Source organism: Drosophila mojavensis, unplaced genomic scaffold (genome assembly GCF_018153725.1).
Source record: "Drosophila mojavensis isolate 15081-1352.22 unplaced genomic scaffold, ASM1815372v1 contig_19, whole genome shotgun sequence".
NCBI lineage: Eukaryota > Metazoa > Arthropoda > Insecta > Diptera > Drosophilidae > Drosophila > Drosophila mojavensis.
This window is the reverse complement of record NW_025318726.1, coordinates 3,634,250-3,658,598: the sequence shown is the minus strand read 5'-3', so window position 1 is coordinate 3,658,598 and position 24,349 is coordinate 3,634,250. Positions and strand designations below refer to the sequence as shown.

General features: G+C 35.6%; 2 protein-coding genes and 2 long non-coding RNA genes across 5 annotated transcripts; 2 read left to right on the top strand and 2 right to left on the bottom strand.

Moving 5' to 3' along the window:
* The first annotated feature begins 1,699 nt into the window (after nucleotides 1-1,699).
* Nucleotides 1,700-3,279, top strand: LOC116804888. Of its 2 annotated transcripts, XR_006356742.1 has the most exons (3): nucleotides 1,700-1,949; nucleotides 2,128-2,567; nucleotides 2,734-3,277. XR_006356742.1 is itself a non-coding variant. In XM_044007678.1 (2 exons), exons 1-2 carry the CDS (start codon nucleotides 2,451-2,453, stop codon nucleotides 2,947-2,949), a joined length of 333 nt encoding a protein of 110 aa, XP_043863613.1. In that variant the 5' UTR covers nucleotides 1,700-2,450; the 3' UTR covers nucleotides 2,950-3,279. The 2 variants fall into 2 exon arrangements, 1 of the variants encoding a protein (XP_043863613.1); XM_044007678.1 differs by having other exon boundaries at nucleotides 1,700-2,567; nucleotides 2,734-3,279.
* A 1,546-nt stretch (nucleotides 3,280-4,825) lies between these two features.
* On the bottom strand, nucleotides 4,826-5,627 carry LOC122756898. Its single transcript, XR_006356756.1, has 2 exons — nucleotides 5,131-5,627; nucleotides 4,826-5,051 (listed from the first exon to the last, which is right to left on the bottom strand). It is a non-coding gene; the product is annotated as an uncharacterized LOC122756898 (long non-coding RNA).
* A 230-nt stretch (nucleotides 5,628-5,857) lies between these two features.
* On the top strand, nucleotides 5,858-7,208 carry LOC6572167 (mitochondrial import receptor subunit TOM20 homolog B). The gene is made up of 2 exons (XM_001998280.4): nucleotides 5,858-6,919; nucleotides 6,988-7,208. Exon 1 carries the CDS (start codon nucleotides 6,017-6,019, stop codon nucleotides 6,488-6,490), a length of 474 nt encoding a protein of 157 aa, XP_001998316.1. The 5' UTR covers nucleotides 5,858-6,016; the 3' UTR covers nucleotides 6,491-6,919; nucleotides 6,988-7,208.
* A 9,513-nt stretch (nucleotides 7,209-16,721) lies between these two features.
* Nucleotides 16,722-17,106, bottom strand: LOC6572168. Its single transcript, XR_001449509.3, has 2 exons — nucleotides 16,949-17,106; nucleotides 16,722-16,882 (listed from the first exon to the last, which is right to left on the bottom strand). It is a non-coding gene; the product is annotated as an uncharacterized LOC6572168 (long non-coding RNA).
* Nucleotides 17,107-24,349: the final 7,243 nt, after the last annotated feature.

Genomic DNA, 24,349 nt, shown 5'->3' with positions numbered 1-24,349 from the left:
TTAAATACATTTTAATAGGTCAACCATACTTTCCTTAGCATGGCTGCAAGTTCAAAGGAAAATTGTTGTTGAACTTTAGCATTTCATACTGTGAACCCATTAAAATGGCGAATCAGAGTCAATATAATGGTTCTCCTGCGCTAAGGTTACAAAATGTTTAATTTTCAATTTGCTGCTTCGTCGTTCGCGGAACAATCAACAAAAGAACAAGAGCTCTCTTTATTCATGCCTTTATGCAGGGCTGGATTGAAGCTCAGCGGGGCCACTGGCAGTCAATAATTTGGGCCCCCTTTTTCACACCAGCTCCTTTTTTTTTTTTGATTAATATATAAACTTATGTTTTATACAAATTTTATTGGCATAATGTAATAATATCAATAAAATGACTGTCTACACTTTAAAGACGTCGTTTTCTCAGATGTGAATATATTTTTCTGTTACTGCCTACTTGTTAATCCGGCCCTGCCTTTATTCATCGATTCCTCAGTTGCATAGCGAGGAGAGGGAGAGCAAGCAGAGGGAGAGCGAGCACTTTCAAATGTCACATTTATTACTTATGGTTACTTATTGGTGAATAGCAGTGGCTTTGTCAAATTGGTTGATTTGTAAACAGTTTCCAGAAATAAGAAATCGAAAATTTATAAAATATTTAATAGGGCTTTTAATCGATACTACTGTAACCGGATCAAGAAGCGCCGTGATCTAAAGTATATATATTTTATGGGCTGTGCCACGCCTGTTACACACATTATAACAAAACCATTATAGCTCGACTACCCATTTTCAATAAGTTCAGTGTAAGTAATGTACAACATGCAATGTGCAATAAATAATTTAAATTATAATTAATCAAATTATTAAGAAAATTAAAAAAGAAAGGTATCGCAAACCAAAACATTATTTTTATACAAAGATCTTAATTTTTAGTTCATCAAAATATATAATTGAATAATTCATTCTTATTTATGTGTGTATAGAAATTCTATCCTATTCAGAGCACGGAGCAGTAAATAATTTGTAAAGGTCGCAGATACATAATGTATTAGTATTTTAGTAAACCAAACGAAATGTATAATCTGTATATGTATATTTTCGTAACAATTTGAATTTCTTACAATATTTTTGTGAAAGTTTTCCACCGCTTTGGGTATTGATTCGATTTAGTACGCTTGCTGGCTTTTAATGCTTGATTAAATCGTAATTCAATCTACCTAATTGGAGAGTGCTCTCTACAACTATTAGGTAATTTATGCAAAGCTTTTAGTTAGTATTTATTAGCTTGTCGTTTTGGCAAATCGCAGCCTGGGGCTTTTCGAGTCACTTCAGCTTTTCACTTAACTCTGCTTATCTTTGTTCAATGGAAAACTTAGCCTGACCAAAGGTTGCTTTGCCCTTAATGATTGCAAATGCAAAACTGGCATTCATTCAGCTATTAAAAGCGGATTCTTTGGAGTGCACGGCAAATGGATATCGGTAGCTCGAAAGGACATTCACGAAAGGTGCTCGAAACTTGCATATTTAAAAGTTGAATGGAAAAGGTCACAGGAATCATAATGGGTATGGAAATAATACCTGAAAACATCTATATGAAAGAGATACAAAAGGAAATCAGGCAAATTTCAATAAATATCAGAATATCAAAGGAAATCTTTCTCTTGTATTAATACTGGAACATGCAAGTCTGTTAAAAGTATTTTTTTTTTTTTTTTCAGTGGTGTTGAAATGTAATATTCGTAGAACATAATGAAACCCTACTATTTGTTAAGAAAGATTGCTTTGGCTTAAATTTTATAGTATAGAGACTGAAATTATATGGACAGCTCTGGCAGTTAGTTAACAAATTCCGTGCATATGTGGGCATGCTCAATGGCTTAGTAGCTGCAGGGAAGCTCGATTTTCCATGGAAACTCTTTGAGATGTGCGCGCCGCGCACAGCTGTCACAGGGAACGTAAGTCCGCTGAGCCATGTTAAACATCAAGAATTAAACACAGCATATTACAAAGACTGTTAGCAATTTGTAAACTGCGAAAAGCAATCAACAACACTCTCAGTTTTTCTCTACTGCGCAGCGTTAATGCTCACAAATTGCTTGTTCTGATAACTTGGACGATAAACCCTATTTACAGCTAGCTATGCACGGATTGTTATTTTGTTTGCTGCCGAGAACACATTAAGCGTAATAGGATTTTATGGGATGCTCTGAAAGGGCGAGAAGGAAAGAGCGAGCGAGAGAGGAAGAGGCACATACAGCCAAGACATGGAAAATATTCCATTGAAATGCCGTTTAATGGTGGGAAAGCATAAAATAACAATTTGCATAATATTATGATTTTCGGCGGGCGGTTTCTTTTGTGCCGACGTATTGAGCTTTTTAAGTTATTGCTCGCCCAGTCAAATGAGTATATTAGTTTTCCGCATCTGTACATATAAGCTTATTTGGACAGATTAAATGGAAATTATTGAAATTATAATTAAGTTAATTTACGGGGCGTCAATTTCAGTGGCGGCGTGGAAGCTGGATAGCAAGGAAAAGGAAAAAGCTTTGAAGCAACTATCGCCGAGCTATGTAAGTAAATCTCTGTTGATCTTACCAGCAAGCAGGCTTAATATATGTATATATAATTATCTGAATATTTTTTGATAATGATTAAGCATTAGGCAGTCTGTTACGCCCGACCTATTATTATTTGATTTTCTCACTATTTCACTTGTCTACTTCATTGCCATGCCAGCAAAAGATTCAAATTCAAATTCAGTTGAAAGCAATACCTTTACCGCACCGATATCACATGCCGTTGCCTCCAGCAACCGGCATCGGCATTCAACAGTCGACGTTTGTGGGCGGCCAGAAGATGGAGGCACAGCAGCCCACCCAGCTCAGGCCAGCTGTATCGACTTGTAGTCACATTAAATGGCAATCAAATCCCCACGATGTGCAGCACATATGACAATGAGCAGTTGATAAGAAGATGCGGCGGCAATTTCAATAGGCGCGCAACAAGTTGACTATCTAATTGGCAAGAGCGCTGTAGTGATTATGTTATTCAAGAACTTAAACGAATTTAAATTGGCACAACTGTCAGTGCTCGAGCTCTGAATATGCTTGGCAAGCTGGAAACGTTGAAGGCCTGCAAAAGCAATTAGTTTTATTGCTTGCAAATGTATTCAGTCTCCCAACATGAAATTCGCCAAAAAGAAGTTTATTAGCTCTTAACCTTTGCTGAGATATATGACAATCAAGCTAAGAAAACTTGAATTAGTTTACCTAAAATTTGAATAAATATCTGATTTTCCCTTTATTTTCATTATATCTACATTATTTACGAAAACATGTGAAAAGAATCGAAATGAAATTAAAAGTTGACAATAGACTGAAAAATATTCTTCTTCTGTATGTCTTCTATTTAATCAAGACGCTAATTTGACATCGAAGTTTGACAAAGGTTGAGCACGTAATAAAATACGCACACATGTATGTATGTTCGACATGCACATGTGAAATTCGATACATGTTCGATTGAAATTATATTTTCGTTTCTCTTCGGTACAAATGTCATGTGACTGTCAAATGCAAAACTCATCCCAATCAGTTTGTTGACTTTCGTATGAAATTCTTTTATCAAATCACATTCACAGTGCAGATATTTAAGAATCCATACATTCCCTCTGCTCTTTGAGTGTGGGCAAAGGGGGTATGCTGGGACTGGGCAGAGTTCACTGGTTATATGATATATGTATATACATATATATACAAATAATAAATATTTTATTATTAATTGTTAAAGTCGACGATTAGAAGAACAGAATATATTAATTAATGAGTATTACTCAACTTATTTAAGTTCAAAATTCATATAAAAGTATCTTTAGTAATATCATATTACAATCTTATTAAAATATAACTTAATCAAATGAATATTATGTATATATTATTTCAATGATTTCCAAATTCACAGCAGGGTATCTTACAAGTTCAATAATATAATAATGATAATAACATGACAATTGTTGTGTTTGCTAAAGCAAAAGTCTTTAGCAAATAAAATATGGTTTTTGCAAATTTTGCAGATTCAGTAATCTGCGCCTGATATACATAAGACCCACAATTTCAAGACTTCGTCTGCCAGTTCCAATATAACAAAACCATTATACCCCGGGGTTCTATGGCCAACACTATACATATGATATACATATGTATACACAAAATAACTAGTAGGAAATTTAGATACGATTGCATTTTTAGTATGCATAACAGCAAAAATCCAATTAGTTATTGGCAATACAATACGCAAAGCAGGCTGGCAGACAAACTCAAATGTACTCTTCATTCAATATAAATGAAATTCACTAGCTAAACTTTTCAAACTAAGAGGACTTGGCAAACGTTAGCTCCTTTCGGACAAAAGAGAACTGCGTATTTCTCAAAGCTTTTTAGATTTAATTGAATTCCAGCTGTCAGTCATAAGAGACATTTGAGTACTAGGAAATTGGCAAAGTCCTCCTCTGAGAATGTTTGGTTTTAAGAGGTTATATGATAGTGATGGGGTATGTAAGTAGCTGAGTTACTGCACCTTATATAAGAAATGTAAAAGTGGGGCGGGCGATCGTTGGTCCCAAATTAGTAGGAAATTTACAAAGATTTTTTTTATCCAAGGAGCTGTGTTTTACGTTTACTTTCCGTTCTATGCATATATATTTTTCTTAATAACATTAATAATTTCACATCCTGGTGAAGTTCATTTCTGAATTATTAAAAAGATTTTACATAACCAAATCTCTATGATTCGAAATGGCAAGCAGCAAGTATTTTTTACGAATCACACATTTTACAATTAGTAAAGATTTTTATTCAACGCGTAGAGTTTCTCAAATAACAGAAATTTTTTGATATTCAAATATACAGCTTGTCTCTGATTTGTCAGTCTACTACAAGAGGATTTTTGCAGAATACAATTTTGTATAGCATTGATGACATTTCTGATGGATCTATTTTAATTTATTTTGTCATGTCAATTCAGTTTATTCCAACATCTATGTCTGACAATTTGCTCTGTTTTTTGAGCGATTGATAAGGTTTATTTGATTTTATTACAGAGGAACCAAAGTATTTATTGAGATTTTTGACTTACCGGATTCGATTGTAGGGTGCAAACTAACTAATTTATTAAAGAAATATTCATTTAATTGTTAGGAATTAATTTACAATTTCATTACAGCATTCATACAGTTCGATACGCCGCTAATGAGCTCCAATTAAAATTAAAAATAAATAAATAAATTCAACCCTAAGATCGCCGACTGCGGCCGCATTCCAAGAAATGCAGCTTGTGCGGAATATCAAGTTGCCAAACTGCGGATTTTGTGCAGATTTATTTAAAATCAGTTTAAATGCTTTATGGATAAATATATGTATCTGGGTATGTATAGAGCTTAAATATATTACAAGTTAACACACGCACACATACTCAACTGTTGGCAGCGCATGCTTTGACTGTTTTGCTTGCTGTAGAAAATTTCACTTGCGCGCGCACAATAATTCTCAAACGGTTCTGACTCTGACGTATTGGATTGGCTGTTCCAGAGCAGAGAAAAGCAGAATTACCTGGCGTAGAAGTTAACCGTGATCGCGAAGGCAGTTCCTCCGGAGCGAGGCTCGGTCATTACACTTTCGGCTGAGTGCGATTGTTCCTAACGAATGCTCACACGAGCTAACAAAGAGATTGTGATAATAAAAGAATAAAGTGTCTTTGCATAATAACCCGTCTTATTATAATTTACATATTAATTTTAATACACATACAAATACAGCTTGTCATATGGAATTTGAAACTCTCGTTAGTTAGAATAAATTTGGAGCCCTATACATATTTTTAGTTCGTCTTAGCAGTCGATCGGTTTATTGGATAGCATAAAAATAAATTTTTTTTTAAACACAATTTTAAAAGTAGCTTCGTTCAGTCCCAACATTTTATCCGCTCTCAATATATATTTCGTTACAACAAAAATTCCTTCGAAATGATTGGAGTGCTTGTAAATAAAACGTCTCTGGGCCTTGTCGCTGGCTTGGCCAGCGTCGCATTTGTCGGCTATTGCGTCTATTTCGACAGCAAGCGCCGCAGCCACCCCGAGTTCAAGAAGAAGCTCTACGAGCGCCGTCGTCGCAATCGGAAACCCGAAGAGCACGAAGGTGTGCCCAGCTTGACCGATCAGTGCTCCATCGAGCGCTACTTCATGCAGGAAATCCACAAGGGCGAACTTCTGATCACCGAGGGCAACTTCGAGCGGGGAGCCGATCATCTGATGAACGCGATCGTCGTCTGCAACAAGCCTGGCAAGCTGCTCAGCGTGCTGCAGTCGACTCTACCGGTAGAGGTGTTCTCTCTGCTCGTTTACAAGTTGAACAATTACAATATGAACGCCCAGAGGCAGACAAGTATAAATGATAATTTAATGACTGGACGCGTTGCTGACGACGGAAGTGTGGAATAGCCCATCCAAATCGTCGACAATTTAAGCCCCCAAATTCCTATTCGTTTACTCTTTCAACATTCAAGTTAATACGTTTTCATCAATTATACGTACATAGTATACATATATAGATATGTAGTGCAAGTATGAAAGAGCCGATACGTGATTCATTGTATTTTCATCTGTGAAATGAAACGTTTACCTACCTAACAACAAAAACCATTTGGACTAATTGGCTTACAACATTTCCATATCTCGATTTGCCAAAATGTCTCGAGTGCAATTAGCGAATGTTATAAAGTGGGGCACAAGCTTTAGCAGAGTACAACACAAGCTATGTGGGTGTAAGTGTCCTTCTCTGGCAGAAAATAGACTTGATTGGCAAACAAGTACCAGATATAAAAGGCAGATACCCAGACTCAGATGAAATGGCTTTACAGCTAATATAGCGTAAGTAGAGTTGAAATCATTAAAAGTTGATATATTTATATTTCCACATAACTTGCACATCCTTTCAGCCCAACAATGCTGCAGACGCTAATTTTCGGTTAATTTGTGAAAGGATGAGCAATATCGTATGTCCCGTCTCAATTGATGCCAATGAGGATTGATTACATTTTAACTGCTTTGGGGACAGACAGGAATATATCCAAAATAACGTATAGGTAAACGTTCCGACAACATCAAAAAACGTTTCACAATAAATAATTAGAGCATTCTTGCAACGAAATAATAATAATCATATATATTTAATTTGAATCGTTCCAAATGTTCTTACAGATGCTCTGGATGGTGGTCAATAACACCTAAAGAGGAAGATTGCTTCTACCTTCTCTATCATACACTATTGAAATATGTTAGGGTATATGTATCAGGTCCGTGTAAAATCGCATTTTGCTGGGCACAATGATAAATGAAATCTTTAAACCTGGTCAGTGCATTTCCTATGATTAAGCTGCTGTCCGTCAAATTAACTTGCAGAGAATATTACATTTTGCCAGGCTTGGTCTGGCTAAGTGTTTCACTTGAGTGTTTTACTCTGTATATAGTAACTGGACAGGCAAACAAACAGCACACTTGGGAGCGGCTAGTCAGCTGGTGTCTGACTCAGGGTCTCTCAGTCTCTCTCTATCTCCCTCTATCTGAGCTCGATTCATGTGCATAATTCGACCCCACCGCACAGGACATTTGTCATTCGGAGCGAACCCCACAGATACTATATCAGTGGCCAAGTCAACTGAGGGTATTAAATGGAACGCAGTGACCTTTACTATTTCAGAACAGCAGTCTGCCCCAGTCCCTTCCCATCCGGGACACCTCAAGCTAGCTTTGCTTGCGTTGCAAACAGTGTTTATGCAAAGTTTTGGTCTCTGTTTGTCTTGGGTCGTGAATAACGGTTGCTTTGGCCATTATCGAAACATGGTCTGTATATTAACCCCAAGCACCAAGCTGGCATATCTCACGGCTCTTAGACAAGGCCCACAAGCTGTCGAAAGGTCGTTAATCTAAACAAAAACAAGTTTGAATTTTATGTTCGACCGTTACCGACTGCATAATGCTCTTTCAAATTAAATTCCTTTCATACAGTTGAATATCTTTTGACTTTAAAGTCAAGAAGGAATCTTCATTAGCTGAGCTTTGTGTTAATCAGCCGCCCTCTTAGTGAGCATGAACCCACATGCCTTCATTGATCTGTTGAGGATTTTATTAGTAACGCACGTTCTAAGTTATTATTCTCCTCTTGAACTTTGGGTTCCATCGCGACCATATGCTCAAATTTTGAAGTCTGTTTAGATGTATTTCTGCTATGGTAGCGACGGTTGGCCGTCGAGACAATCGGACATTTCTCGAAGCCAATATACTCTTTCGCTTTGTGAGTGTAAAAAGAATTAAGAATTCGGCAGGCCCTTTGCTTAGATATTGAAAAAGGGGATCCTTTGATTTGAGTTTCGGTTGAATTAAGTCCAGATTAGGCAACGAGCTTCTCGCTATATATAGTACGTTTGCACATTACCAAGAATTCTTTCAGTGATTGTCGGACCAGAGCAAGCCAAATTTATATGTTGGGCTGCAACTGCTGAAGCAGACAACAGAATGGAAGTCAGAATAATTAGATAAAACGCCATTGTCCTGTCATTACGAGATAGCACGACACAATAAGTCAAGGATGCGTTAGAAGTGCCCCCGCCTGTCACACAATTTCCAAACTGAGGAGCGGACAACAACGCGAAGCTCCATTGAAATGTGTACAAAAAGATTCAGAATGATGAAAAATAAAAAAGTAAAAACTTTTTAGACAGCTGCAAACTGACTGCATAATACTCGCTCGCGGCTCAGTAACCAATTTGTCGCACTTTGACCTTGACCTTTCTGTATGGTCCATCTGGCGGGTACTCAAACCTACATTTCAAATTTTAATTTGATGTCGAAAAAGCGTAGAGTAGTAGAAAACCAATATACCTGTTTCCTCTGCGTACGAGTATGAAAAGCAAAAAATTATCTTATTAACGAAAAATAATTTGATTTCCCCGTTGTCCCGACAGCGCCAACTTTGACATTAATCCAGCCTTGGCATTAACAATACACACGCATGAATATATATGTGTATATGTAAATATATACATATATAAACTATTATACACATCGTATATTAATTACACTGCTGTTGCTCTAATACTGTTCCCTTACAGGCAATCTAACTTTGTTACCGCTGATAAGGCCATTAGCAGACGCAAAGGATAATACAAAAACAAAAATGAGAAATGCTAACGCAGACCCAAAGGCAATATTTATGCTCCCAATGAAATCAGAAGTGGTTTACAACATCCCGAACAACTTAAAATTAGTAACAATTTTTTTTTGTATTTAAAGCATGAAACGAAGTATGAAATTTACCCCGAATACCTGACATTCTTTACTTTATTAAGAATGTTCGTAGCAATAATAAATAAATTTAAAAAGCCTTCAACCTATACAAAAGGATACAAAAAACAATTTTAGAACCATAGCGAAACATTCGCTTCTTCAATAAACATCGAAAATAACACAAAACATGGTTATGACGATCTTAAAATACCCCTTAATTACTAAAAAGACATGCAATTAATTTTTTAATTATTTATTACCGAAAATGCATCTTTTAATTATAAAAGCAACTTCTTTATTTATACAAAAATATGCAATTTTATTATTATAAATAATTATTATTATCTTAAGAAAATGCATAACATCAGAATGTATGTAGTGCTTACCAATCTTCAACTACAACAATTACACTTTCTTTTTTCAGGTACGAGCTACATCGCAAATATTTATGATAGTCATAAAGCGGCAAAAAATTTAAACTTAAATTAACATCTTTAAAGGATTTTAACACCCCGTTCGTGTATTATAAACTGAAATAAACAATGACAACGTCGGCAGTATACAAATAGTTTTGTCTTTTTCACTTACCCTTACCCATTCGTACACCCCGTAATAAACTCGAATGAAAAGTGTCTCGTTAAAAGACAAAACGAAAGGATGTTATTAATGGTATTTCAAGTTATATTTAGTATCAAGCGCTAGTATAAGCATATACAAATGTATTGCAATTTCTAGACTGAAGGCGCCACACTCACTCAATTGCAATTTAATATCTACATACTTGTTTTTATGGTATCTTGAATGCGGATACTCCCTACCTCTACTGGTTTTTTCAGCCTTCGATGTTACAAGTAAAAACAAGCAAAAACAAAATTTCCCAACACTTTTTACCCTCCGCAGACATTTATTCCCAACTGCGAACATAACAATGTTTCTTTACGTGTATTTGTGCATGCTTTTAGGTGTATCTGTGTTTGTGTGTGTGTGCGTATATGAGATGCGCTGTATACTGGGCGAACGGCGCTATTTCATATTTTTTTTTTCTGTTATTCGCACGTTCCGCAATTTGTATCCTCAGCTGTTTTGAATTACAGTTTTTATGTTTGCGCTCTGTAGCGAAAAGTCAGTGAAACAACTGAAAACAACGGAAAACTCGTCATTTTCCGCTGACTTGTCTGCGGTACGTACGCAAGCCAGTGGAAAACACATGGAAATGAACTGCAATAACCCAAATGAAATGGTCAACAAACACAATTGATAGAGGAAATGGGTAAAAAGTTGGCGAAATCTACAATTGACAAAGGATACGAGGTCCGTAGAAAAAAGATATATATATACATATATAAGATGATATGATTTATTCAATTAATTTAAGCAAAATAAATATGTAGTAATAAAAATGTTAAAAAGTCTGTAACAAAATATATTTATTTGATAAATTCATTGAAAATTGCGAATAGCAAAAATGGTATCTCATTTCTAGACAGCTCCAGACAATGAATTGAGTAAACTCTTTAAAAGACTTTGTAAGCCATTTATAAGTTAGCTTAAGTTATTTCATTTTCTTCTACTTAATAACATTGCAATATTAAATTGTCAGCTGATGCTTATAAGGTAGGAGATTATTGCAAGCCAAGTTTTACGAGCTAAATTTCAAATGTTCCGAGCAGATGGCATATAAAATGTTACACTCAACTGAAAGTTAAACAACAACAACAATTATAATACCCACAACAATAAGCACAACAGCTGCAACAGTCTGAAGAGTTTTGAAGAGGAAATGCACTTATCAAAGTCTTTTCACTTTCTCATATACATATATATATATATATATATATATATATATATATATATATATATATATGTATGAATGTATGTTTTCTTGGGTTTCATTGACTGAATCCCAATCCAACTATGTACTCTCTATAAGAAATATTTGTATTTGAATATGTACTATAATAAATATATATATAAATATATATAATATAAATATTGAAGAAAGCTAATGTACATGCAGATAAAAATTTGCATACCTAATGACCAATCAGACTTATATCACTTTGTGATATTTATACCATAATTTGTAATAATTTCCCCAATAAGAAGAATTTTAAAACTAAGACAGAATGCAAGTTAAAGAAAATTCTAAATTTTCTTTGATTTTAAAGATTTTAAAATCCAATTTGAAACACACAAAAGGGCATTGCAAAGTCAAACATACCCTGTTGACTCTTGTTTGCAAACATTTTCGCCAGCTTCTGCTGGTTGTGCACTTTCCACTTTTCAGCAGGAGTGAGTTTCGACTCACTTTTGAGTCGAGTTGAGAATTTGTTGGCGTGCTGGGAGTGTCGTCAAGGGATTTACGTCATAAAGCCCACACAGAACTTATATATTTTGTTTTAATTATGTGCGATAGCCGCTGAAATGCATTTTGTAATGGATTGGATGGAGCAACTATGCAACCGATTAGAGCTTGAGCGTGCTGATAACCGTAACATGTACATAAGTGTAATTCTTATTCAGCAAGCTGTCCATTTTCCTTATATTTGTCTAGGCTAAAGCAAACACACAGCGGCCTCTATTGTGCATTCTTTTTCGATGCGTCTCGAATAACAGCGGCCGCACAGCTGGGGCCAAATGGTTTTGGCTCAGACCCTGCCTGTAACCTAACGAGTGCTGCACAAGCAAGGTGAGGATTAATGGCATTTGAACTATTTCCTGTCACGTTCCTGGGGTTTTATTCCATTTTTCCATTTTCTACCTGCCTCCAACTCGCACAGTTGTCTGTCGCGCAGGATGTTTGTCTCGATGTGTTCTGCCAGCCAACTACTTGGGTCAAGAGTTGGAATGACGTTTCGGCGACCATCTCTGAATTCAATCTAGCCAGAAGCAAATCATCACAAACGAAAAATTGCAAAATAGTTTAAGTGCGTCAAGTAATTCTGTGACAACACAATTTCGATTAGGAGCTAACTTAAATTTGCGAATTGCTTATGTATGAAATTCCATTCTAACGTCTGCGGAATATTTTACGGGGGGTCCTTGAAACAGCAGTCCGAATAGCGAATTCTTTTATTCAATATTAGCTGCAGAAGGGACTGACTAATTCATATTAAATAGAAGGTCTTTAAAGCTACTTATTTCAACAGAAGAACAAAATACTCAACCGACTTCAGGTTAATTGGCTTTTTGTTTTTGTTGCGGTTCAGTTATCTATAAAATAAAATAAATAAGAATACTGAAAATATTTGCAAATTTAGTTTAGATTCAAATATTCTAATTTTATATTGAGTTTCAATTTTATGAAATTTTACTTATAAAGCGTAAAAAATTATATTCTGCCTATTTCTCATTCAACCTTTGTAGGAAAAAGTCATAAATCTCATGTAGATAAATGTCTTCTCTTATTAATTTAATGTTGTTTAGAAATCACAGTTGTAAACATCTTTATAGCATTATTAAAAATCATTGAAGGATAAAAATCAGAAAACGTAAAAAGAACAACGATTTAAGTGTCGAAATACCAAGAATTTAATACATATACATTCCAATTTGAAGGAAGGATTGGGATACGACATTTTCAAGAGCTACGCTGGCTTTGTGTCTAAGTCTATTATCTACATCTGTGCCAACATTTCCATATGTCTGCTGTATTTCCTTACACTTGATTGAATCTAACAAAAAGAAAATGATACGAGGGAAATGCATAAAGGCACACTCTCGCTCACACTCTTCTTGCATTTGTTTTGTTGTTGTGGAAAACAACAAGCAAGAAACAAAACAGGGGGAAGTGAGTGTGTCCTATGAATAAATTTTGAATGTAAATATTTAAGCAGTGCAAAACAAAGTCCTTTTATTATTGTAAACAAGCTAACAAACAATGTGACAGACACATTACAACTCAGCCATTCATGAGCGGCGCCCACAAAATGTGCTACAAAAATTTTCATAAATTTTCAGTCGCCATTCTCATTCAGAACGGCTATACATTTCATCCCAGTTAGCAAAATGCCCATATGCTATCCAATTATTTATTCAATTGGTGCTGGTATCAAATGTGAGGCAGTCAATTGCATAATTTGTTTTGAAATTTATGATATCCCAGGCTAGGCAATGTGCATATATTGCCTTCAAATAAATGAAACTTGTATTACAACCATTAATAATTCAAGTATGCAGAGATTGCGCTATTATGATAATCACCTCCTAAACACCTGATATAGAATAGGTTTGTGCAATATAAATATTTTAATTTTGAATTGGTAAATTTACATATGTATGTAATAAGTAATATATAAGTTAAGCGCACCCACACTAGAGTACTAGTGATTGGGGACGCTGTGTTGGGTTCTTGTAAATATATAACAACTTGGTGTTCGATGAAATAATATATTTGATATAATTTGGAACAATAGGTCTGAACTGTGTCTGGTCCGAATATAAACTGAACTAAATCTGTTCAACTGGTTAGGTTCTCCCCTTGAATGTCTGACTGGACTCTCCAGGCTCCTTATATTGTCGAAAGTCTTAACTTATATAATCAATATATACATAATTATGCTAAATAGAGAAATAAATGAATGCTAAATAATAATGGAGTGCAAATTTACAATGCGCAAAATGAATTGAGTGGTATTGAAGCTAAACCGAAATTGATCAGCGTGGAAGAATGCAGAATATATCACTGATCAAAGAAGAATTGTCGGAGTGGGAGTTGCGAGTTAATGAGCTGATAAGTTCGCATTCATTCATAAAAATGCTCATGCATATAGCAGAGTCAGTGTGTCCGATTCGTGTCAAAAACATGTTCCTATTGCGCATCAACGCTTTCATACTCTTCCCACAAATGAGCGTGGCAAGCACTTACAAGAGTTTGATATTCTCTTCAATCAAAAACTAGTAAGAAGACTCTAGACGAGACTGCTCGACTAGGAGATACCCTGAACCCTCTAATCTAATATACTAATCACTCTGCACTTCTTTTCGGCACACATACATACACACGCGCGCATAAGCCTGCGCTCTGCTAACTGCGCAGTAAGCAGCGACTGCGCTTGGGCTGCGCTGCAGTGGGGGCAAAATTATAAGAATTTAATTGTTGAATAATTTAATTTCTAGACGTACAATCATAATGAAACTTTCAGAGCGTAATTATATGGGGAAAATGTATGTACATTCCAATGCAAAAGTCTCTAGTACTTGAAATACGCCTTTTACAAAGGTGAGGGTGAGGGGATGGATATAGGGGTGGGGGGTAAATTACAACGAAAATCGAAATGACATAAAATACATATGAGTCTACATTTAAAATTTGGAAGCTCTAGCTCTAAAGGTGTAAAAGATATAATTAAATAACTATCTTTCGATAAAGTTTTTGATCGATAACAAAATATCGAGAGTAGTTATCGATATATAGAGAAAAACTCGATATGCGCGTGATATACACGGACAAATCGACTCAGCTCGTCGCCCTGATCAAGAATATATATACTTTGTGGGGTCTGCCACGCCTCCTTCTGCCTGTTACATACTTTTAACAAAATCATTCTCGTTTTCCTGGACGTAAATTAATCTTTATTTAAGAATAATAAATACGATTTTTGCAGTACGCTCTGTTCGACTCGATATTTATTATTGGTAATCAAATATAGAAATACGCAGCGCCTGCCTGCTGCCAGGTAATATTGATGGTTAATTACGTTAGTTAATATAAATATATATAACTGTTACCATACATAAAAATGAATATATAACTGTGGTTACGTCCCTCATAATTGTTGCCACATTTTTATTAAAACAGAGCTCAAATATTTACACGTTTCTCTCGTAAACATGAAACAGTCCAAATAATGTATAAGAGTTACAGTCCGACGCAACTGACTGCCAAACGCACTATACCTCCAAAGACATAGGAGATACAATTTTTATACCCTGAACCCATTGAAAATGGGAAATCAGGGCATAATAGTAAATAATAATAATTGTTGAAATGTATGTAACAGGCAGAAGGAATCGTCGCAGACCCCATATATATTCTTAATCAGGGCGACGAGCTGAGTCCATTTCCAGTGGCAAATCAGGGTATAATGTTTTTGTTGAAATGTATGTAACAGGCAGAAGGAGGCGTGGCTGCCCCATAAAACATATAAATTATTGATCAGGGCGACGAGCTGAGTCGATTTAGCCCTGTCCGTCTGTCTGTCCGTCCGTATGCATGAGCGCGTCGATCTCAGAAGATATAAGAGCGAGACTTCGAAAATGGGTTCAGGGTTCAGGGCAAAACTTATGATGAAATAAAATTGTTATTACAAAAAAAAAAAAGGAAATATATTCTCAATTTGCAACTTCCAGTTGGATTACTCGTTTACTCGTATACTCGTTTATTTAGAGAGCGAGCATGAAAACAAGGAGAAACAATTTCGCGTTTCAGCTTGTATTTGACTTTCTGTCACTTTATTTTTTTGTTTCTCGCTGTCGGCCAAAAAATTTACGAGCCGCATATAATGTTTATTTAATATTTATTGCACCGATTGCCACGGCGAAATGTCTGATGTTGTGCTTTAATGTTTGCAGCTCCAAGTGTGTACAGCTAAATGGGAGCATGTATCTGTGAAATTAAGTTTGATTATTCAGTTAATATTATTTTTTATGTCTGTTCAGGGATTGGTCTACAAAACTGAATTTTTATTTTCAGCTTACAAGTTTTATTGCCCACAGTTGGCCATAAAGTGGAAAGCACATTAATTGAAAGGACTTGGCTTCTCTGAACGCGGCTGTTCCTTCCACAACTATTCGCCAAATCAGCTTCCCTGCCATCATCGCACTCGACTTTGTCGCGATTTATCTGATTTCGATAACAAACCCTAACTTCCAGTTGCAGTTGATGAGAAACGAGGGGATCTGCAAGCTGAAGAATCTATATAATTACTCCCATTTCTCAACTGATTAAAATATTCATTCGAGCCTTGAGCTCGAGTACTATTGTTACAATCTTTGTATTCATTACATGGACTTATATAAAAAATTTGAAGTCTCCAGGCGAGGGAAATCAATTATTCGGGAATATAATTTATTAAGCAACCTAAAAGAATTTAATATTTTCATATCAGCCTTGAGTGGAACTGTCTTGTGGGCAGCCTTTGACTAGAGCTCTCTTTCTTGATTTTCTTTCTAATTGAATTAGAAATTTTGATCTTTAAAGGACCGATAGGCATGCATCAAATTGAATTATCTTATTTAGGGAGTAAGGAATTTTCAGTTGTTCGTCGATGTCCAAATCGGTCAGTTCCTAAAAGAAGAGTCCTACGGACTGAAACTGACTAAATTCAAAACCAATTTGTAGACTTAGTGTGAATAACCACAGTAAAAAATTTGACCAGCTCAAAAATTATTTCTGCATTATGATTGTATATTTGAATATTTCTAAACCAATTTTAGTTTTTAATCTACTGGTAGTGGTGGTAGCTCTTCCCACTTCTCTTCAGGAATAGTATTAAGAGCAGCATTGCATCCCGATGCCCAGATAGCTAGCACAGCAGTGAGCAGAATCTGTGAGTAAAAGACACCAAAATAAGATTATCACTTTTAAATGAATAAACAAATTTGCTTCCTTACCAGTTTCATGTTGATTGATTTAAAACGAAGATATCATCGGGTTTGGTCCTTCCATTTTATACCGTTTTTGACAGCATGACTGCAACGAATCGAAATAGCTACACGTATCCGTAACGTATCTATTTCACAAAATAAAGTTGCTTGACATTTAGTCGGACACGGCCGGAACGTATCAGATTAGTTATTTGCACTAGAACTAAACCATGTGGAAAATCAAGTTTACTGTACTTCCAGAAAACAATAACAATATTCATATGAGTCACAAGTGTTTCTGCTAATTTTTGTACAGGGGAAAGAGGCGAGGAGTATCTGTAACACATTTCAAAGTTTGTTTTATACCTTGAACTAGAGACTTCAATTTTTTTTAACAAAGTGTATATATTTCGCGAATATCGAGTTTGTCTCCAAAGATCGATAACACATCCCTTCATCTTTAGACCTCGAAATGCCAAATTGTAGATTCGTATGCACTTTATAGAATTTAGATTTTTATTGTAATTTAAAGTATTATTTAAAATATATATATTCTTGATCAGGGTGATGAGCTGAGTCGTTATAGCCCTGTCCGCCTGTCCGTCCGTCCGTCCGTATGAGTGCGCCGATCTTAAAAGATATAAGAGCTAGAGAGCTGAAATAGTATGCATACTTGTGTATACCATACAGAGTACAAATTTATCATATTCTTTCGATAACTCATCCGATTTGCAACTAAATTTTCAAGCCGTGAGAAGATTCTGTTTGAATCGTGTTCCTCGACGGATAACTGAATGTTCGTGGATTGGCTATCAAATCAATTACCAATATATTTGTTGATGAGGTAGAAAAAAAATGATGCATATACTGTACACTTAAAAAAACAAATATTTATGTTTATACTCATTCCAGACAGCGAATTGTCTAAATTGGTTTTGTGCAATGTCCGTCCGGTCTCTGCATAAATGCAAACCATTTCACCATTATCGCTAGGGATTTGAAATTTAAAGCACTCACTCTGGTATGTCTTCGGATTTAAGCGGTTGAACATATGCAGTACTGCCCAACAAGGGTGTGGCAAATCGTATAATGCAGTTTTAGGTATCTCAGAAACAATCAATGAATAATTTTAAAGTGCTAGAAAGTTGAAGTTTTGAATGCAAACTCGCATTCATACACGAATTTATAAAAATATAACGAATATATCTAATCTGCCTCTCCAAGAGCGTGGCATACTTAAAAAGCGTGAGCTTCCAAACTTTGTACTTATGTTACCCATGTAACTATTGCGAGCACGGTAAATACGAATTTTTTTCAGCTTTGGAGATATTTAAATCACCGATAATATTTGACTCTCAATAATAACAGTTTCCAGTAACAAAAACCTTCAGCAGTAAATATTTTAATTCAATTTAATTTAAATTTCTTATAATTGGGAATTTTTCATTATAGAAATATTATAGTAGTATAGTTTTTAAACATTTCAGAGACATTTTGAGTGCTTGGCTTTGACCTTATGTACTCTCCGCTGACTGTTGTGAAAAATGAATTAGCAATTAAGTGCACAGAATAGAAATTGAAATGGAAATGCCATATACAACATAGCATTTAATACTTTCGACTGGCTTTCGTCGACTGGCATGCGATGCGAATACTTGCGTAGCAATTCGCACAATGTGCCCAATGCCTAGTCAAAGCGTGGGTGGAAAGATAGTTTCAGAGCGCAAATATTCAAAGCCCAGTGGAATGGTAGAGCATTTATTTAAATTAAGCGATCCTGCGGGCAAACAGTTATGTAACCACAAACTGGTCGCAAACACAGTTTCAAACGGTGTTGGCCAACAAATTTTCACTTTGTGCCGCTGCTAGATCCAACTTTTTATCTCGAAACTTTGCTAAGCAATTCACTGTGTAGAGAGGAGGGGAGAGAGAAAGAGAGAAAAAGGGGCGTTACTGCTACGGGTATACGAACATATTTGAAACGTTTTGGGAATTTAACAAACCAAATATTGTCAAAACCTATCACAAAACAAGTAGGAGTAGTCTAGTCGGCACTCCCTGACAAGGGTATACCCTATAGGAAACAACCCATACAAAATCACCAATCCATAGCCACGATATAAAGTCACTTTGCTTAAGCATTTAAGGAGTAGTATGAGCACTTGATTTGTAAATAACTTTTCTACTCTGTTAGTGTCATTCATATGCTTGACTGTGTTCAAAAGCTACGCATCATCAAACCAACAAACAACTCTACATATTGAAGTTAGCTCATTAAGCAATGTTGGCTTTGCTTATTTATATGTTCGGTGCATTCTAACAGACCCCTTTTAAACACACATTTTTAAATTATGGGAAATCAGGGCATAATGGTTTTGTTGAAATGTATGTAACAGGCAGAAGGAGGCGTGGCAGACCGCATAAAGTATATATATTCTTGATCAGGGCGATGAGCTGAGTCGATTTTGCCTTGTCCGTCTGTCTATCCGTTTATATGAACGCGTCGATTTCAGAAGATAGAGTTAGAGACTTCAATTTTTTTTTCAAATGTCCGTATATATAGCGCGGCTATCGAGTTTATCACAAAAAATCCATAACTCATCCCGTTATTTTTTATCGATAAAACCCTTATCGAAAATCAGTTTTAAAAATATATCTCCTACATCATTAAAGCTAGTCTCCAAATTTAAAATGTATACTTATATGCATTTTATACTTTGGCAAATGCATGCATCCATGTTTCATGAAGATAGTTTATCGACAAGAAAAGTTATTAAACAATTAAGTTCCCATAGTAAGGCCACAGTGCAGTCCATGCGTGTTTATGCGTGCGTGGGTATGCCTGTGTGTGTGCATATGCGAATAATTATTGAAATATCAGTTGCTCGAAGGGTTCAGGGGATCTCGTAGTTGAGCAGTCTCGGCTGAGTGAAAGAGTGCTCTGCTCTTACATATATAACTCAAGGCAGAATATTCAGCCGAGCAAAAATGATCATACATGTAGCACGGGACTGTTCGTTTGTGTGCATGGTTGCGAACATAGAAGGAGAGATCATAAGGAGACAGACACAGTAGGTGAGAGAGAGTAAGCAAAAATAGTGCATAGCATATGAAAATGTGATCTGTATGTTTGAGCGCTCATATCGCACTGATTTTGTCAAGCCGAGCAAATACGAAGTAAAAAATGCATGCAAAATATCGAGTGATATAGTATTTTAGTGAGTATTCAGGACAAGGAATTTAATATATTTAACTTTAGTGTGAATATTTTAGTACATAGCAATATTTTACATTGCATAAATTAGTGAGTTTTTTATTTCATTTAAATTTTGAACCGTACTAAATGTGCTAAATGTGGTTCAGGTTAGTATCTAGTCGAGCACTTTCGACTAGAGTTTTCTGACTTGTTTTTATTTTTATATCGATCGACTCAATCCGTCATCCTGCTCAAGAATATACATATATCACATTATTTCGTTTTCACAAATGCAAAGTATGAAGGTAAGTCGACTTGGCATAATGCTTATGTTTACTCCGTGTAAACGCTTTAAACTCTTTGCTGACATACTTATGTATGAGGTGGCCCATCCATTAACAATGCTCTTTAGCTGCCAGTCTCATCTGCGTCACGTTAACTTTGCGCCAGCTAGTTGGGGATGGCAATTAGGCCAAAGTGCGACGACGACGGCTAAGACAGCAGCCAGGACAGCTTTTAAAGTGTTTATGTCTAGGTCAGAGACAGTCAACGAGCCTTCGTATTAGAGTCAGCTGCGTCCCTCAACTCAAGTGCAGATAGTTGTCAGACTGTATGCAAATTTATGTCAGAAACGTGCCACTCAGTCACCTATGATGTAGCTGAGTGCGTAAATTAACCGAGAGATTTAGTCACGTTTCATGAATTTATATTTGAAGAACAGAAACAAGAGTGCTGGAGAAGCAACTCAACGGGCATTTTACCATTTGATTTTGAGCCTTATTATTCTATAAAGAGACTGTAATTGTACAATGACAACATTCAGTCATTCTTCTTAATTTACTCTTACTCTTTATTTAGCATATTAGTAGGGTTGTCGAAAATATATCGAAATATCAAAACAACGATATTTTTGTTTAAGAATTATATTTATATTGGCATATTTATTTTTGGCTAAATGACATATTTCAGTTGGTCACGCCTGTGATAAGTGAACCAAGCGCCAAAGTAAAAAAAATTGAATATGGTGAAAACGAATTATTTGGACTTTAAAAATGGAATAGCCAAATGTAATTTGCGCCCTAACAACATTAACAAAATAATAATAACACAAAAAATATGGCGTGGCATATGAAAAACAAGCACAATGATTCGTGCACTGTGCAGTACACTGTGCAGAAATGAGGGAGCTTGAGATGTACCGTAGCCGCGAATTTCTAGGGAAAATAATCAAAATTTTCCAAATTTTTTCTTTCGATTTCTCATAAGGCGGATAAGCCAGGAGTATCGTAGATAGCAATACGATGCCTATCCACCCCTGGTAGCTCAGTGCCTTCGGAGCGACTTGCTTCGGCAATGAAATGTGTTGTCAGCGACTCACGAAGTCGTATGACGGATAATCACATCACAGAACGCATTTTCTAAAAACGTTGAGTACAAAATACTGGAGTAAAGCGGTCTTTATCATTTTATTAAAAAGTACTTTTTTTTCTTAATTTTTGGGACGGATTATAAATTTATTGTGGGAAAAAAGTTTTTAAAAAATCGAAAAATATTGATAAATCGATTTTCTTAAAGTTGCATCAAATATCATATTGATATTTTTTCAAAACTTAAAATATCATCGATACGAAAATTTTTTCGAAAGCTCTACATATTAGTTAAGTTATGATTCCAGAGTTACACAGTATACCTTTATTTATATCTAAATACTTTATGTTTTCACATGAAAACTATATATTATTATTATTATTATTGTTATTTTATAGGTAAGACTTTAACTAAAATAATTTGCTTGATGCGATTTAAGTCTATGCTTAGATGATTCTTGAAAGTGGGTCATTTGAAATATTTAAAAAATTCAACTGCATAATTTTTGGTATTCTGCACACGAATATGGATAGTAGCTTTAAATTAAACAATTCTTAGAAACTGTCCGGTGATAGGGTCTCAATACAACTGCTCGGCTTCGATTTCAATTTAATTTATTATTTATTGATCATTTACTCATCTTTACAGCGGACACAGGGACAGCCACATTCCCGCTCTTACAAATCCAAATTCAAATATCGCCCTAATTACTTATAATCCATTGCAATTATTCCACAGATTTCTTAAGCCGCATTCAACCGTATCTGTATCAACCTAGCTGCCTCAATAGCATTTAATTGAAATTCATTTCAATTATTATTTTAAATTTTTCTATCACTTTACGAGGCCGACATCTTGCTTTAAGTGTCTTCGTTGTATTGGCCACGCCTGTCGCCTGTCAATATCAATTTTAATAAATGCGCAAAGTTTACAACTTTACCCCGAACGCCTGCTCCGCCTGGCAGTCTACACAAAAGCAGCCCTACCACAGCGCTGAAAATTATTAAAAAAGAGTGCGAGAGTGTGCATGTACAGAAGCCACACAGCTGTTCCTTCCATGTATTGACCCAGTTGAGTGCTCGGAGAGACCATCAAATCGCTTGTAAAGTCGACATCATTTAATTTGCACTGCCTGCCTGGCTGCTCGCCTGCCTCTGAACATATTCGTCGATTTATACTTTTATGACATCAGTCAGCAGAAATTAAGCATTTAAAATGCTTTACAATGAAACTGGAGACTTTCACGTCGACATTAGCGCCGCGAGTTGACTTCGGCGTCAAAAGGGCAGAGGTTTTCTTTGGCACGCAATTTGTGTTCCATTTTTTCGGTAATTTAAATGCTTGAGCCAACACAGTCGTAAACTTTGTTTGACAAATTGCTAGCCTGGCAGCCGAAGTTCGAGCTTAATCAAAGAGAAGCATGTATCGCATCCAAGCGAGTAAAAGCCTTAAACTCGACTGTCGTATACCCGGCATGAATGGATACTCTGTAAACAAAAAGGAATCATTACATTAAAAATAATATATAATATAACCTTTTAGGAATATGAGAATCTAAAGGGCATTCAAGCACTTTCACTATAAACAAAAAATAAACTGTACTTTATTGCTATAGCTATATCACAAACTAAAACTAACCTGAATGCAACTCTGACACCCTGTACTTGCTTGAGGTAGGGTATCATTATGCGTTAATACAACCAGGCACGTTTACACTGTTCGTCTGCCTGCCCAACAGACGGCACGTCTGATGAAACTCATGCCATTATCCTTTGCCACATAAGCGGCTTAATTGCGCGCCTTTTGATGGCCGCCTCGTAAAAAGCACGATATGAATCAGAATCGAGTGTCTTTCATCAAATAAAATTGCAACCGAAGAAAATATTCACATCCCCAGGCACAGATATTTCGCCATGTGCTGGAAAATGTGCTACAGAGCACAAATTGTAAACTTGTCTGCTGTCAACCTCTGAGCTCTGAGCAGCAGTGTTAATTGCAGTCCAGGGCTCCATTCAATTGATTGTGGCTCCAAGAGCAAGTGCATATGGAGGGAGTACAGGCATTTGAAAGGATAATTAATATAAATATATTTTTGAAAAAAAAAATTAAAAAAATAAGTACATTAAATATATAGATATACAAAAATCTTTAAATTATTTATTATTTTTAAATTATTAATTAATAATTTTATAATAATAATTAACTTAGCTTATTTAATAGCATTTACATACCAATTATTTTAAGAGGGTATCCCATTACAGAAGAGAACTTGATCGGGGACGACTAACCGCATTTGGTAGAAAACGTGCCAACATATTTTGGGTAGAGATAAAAATTTGTCAAGCACTCGGAATGTTGTTCCCGAGGGTAAGTACAAATTGATTATAAAACAAGGTAGGGAATTATACGGAAATGAAAATCAAGTATACGACATGTGTGTGAAAATATTTTTAAAATACTTGTGTTGCGAGCATTTCTGGGAAAGCTTGTTCAACTGGGCTATTGTACTCATTATGTGTGTTAAATATTTGAAATATTTCAATTAAATTTTAATTTATTTAACGCTTACATCAGGGCAACTTAAAGCGGAAGCTCTTCTATTCATACTTGAATGGTGCCTTTAATATATGTATGATGCTTGAGTTAAATTTCTCGACATACACATTTTATTAGTGCACAGTATAGGAAAGAGAGCGGAAATTCCTCCCACTGCCAATGTGTGATGAGCCATAAAAACAGTCAAGAAAAAAAGTAGCATGAAGGTATTAAATTGCCTGAAACTTTGTTGATTTGGTAATTTTGCTACAGCATCATCAAGTCTACTCAACGTCCAAGGTGATTAAAGATATTGATTTGAAGGAAAC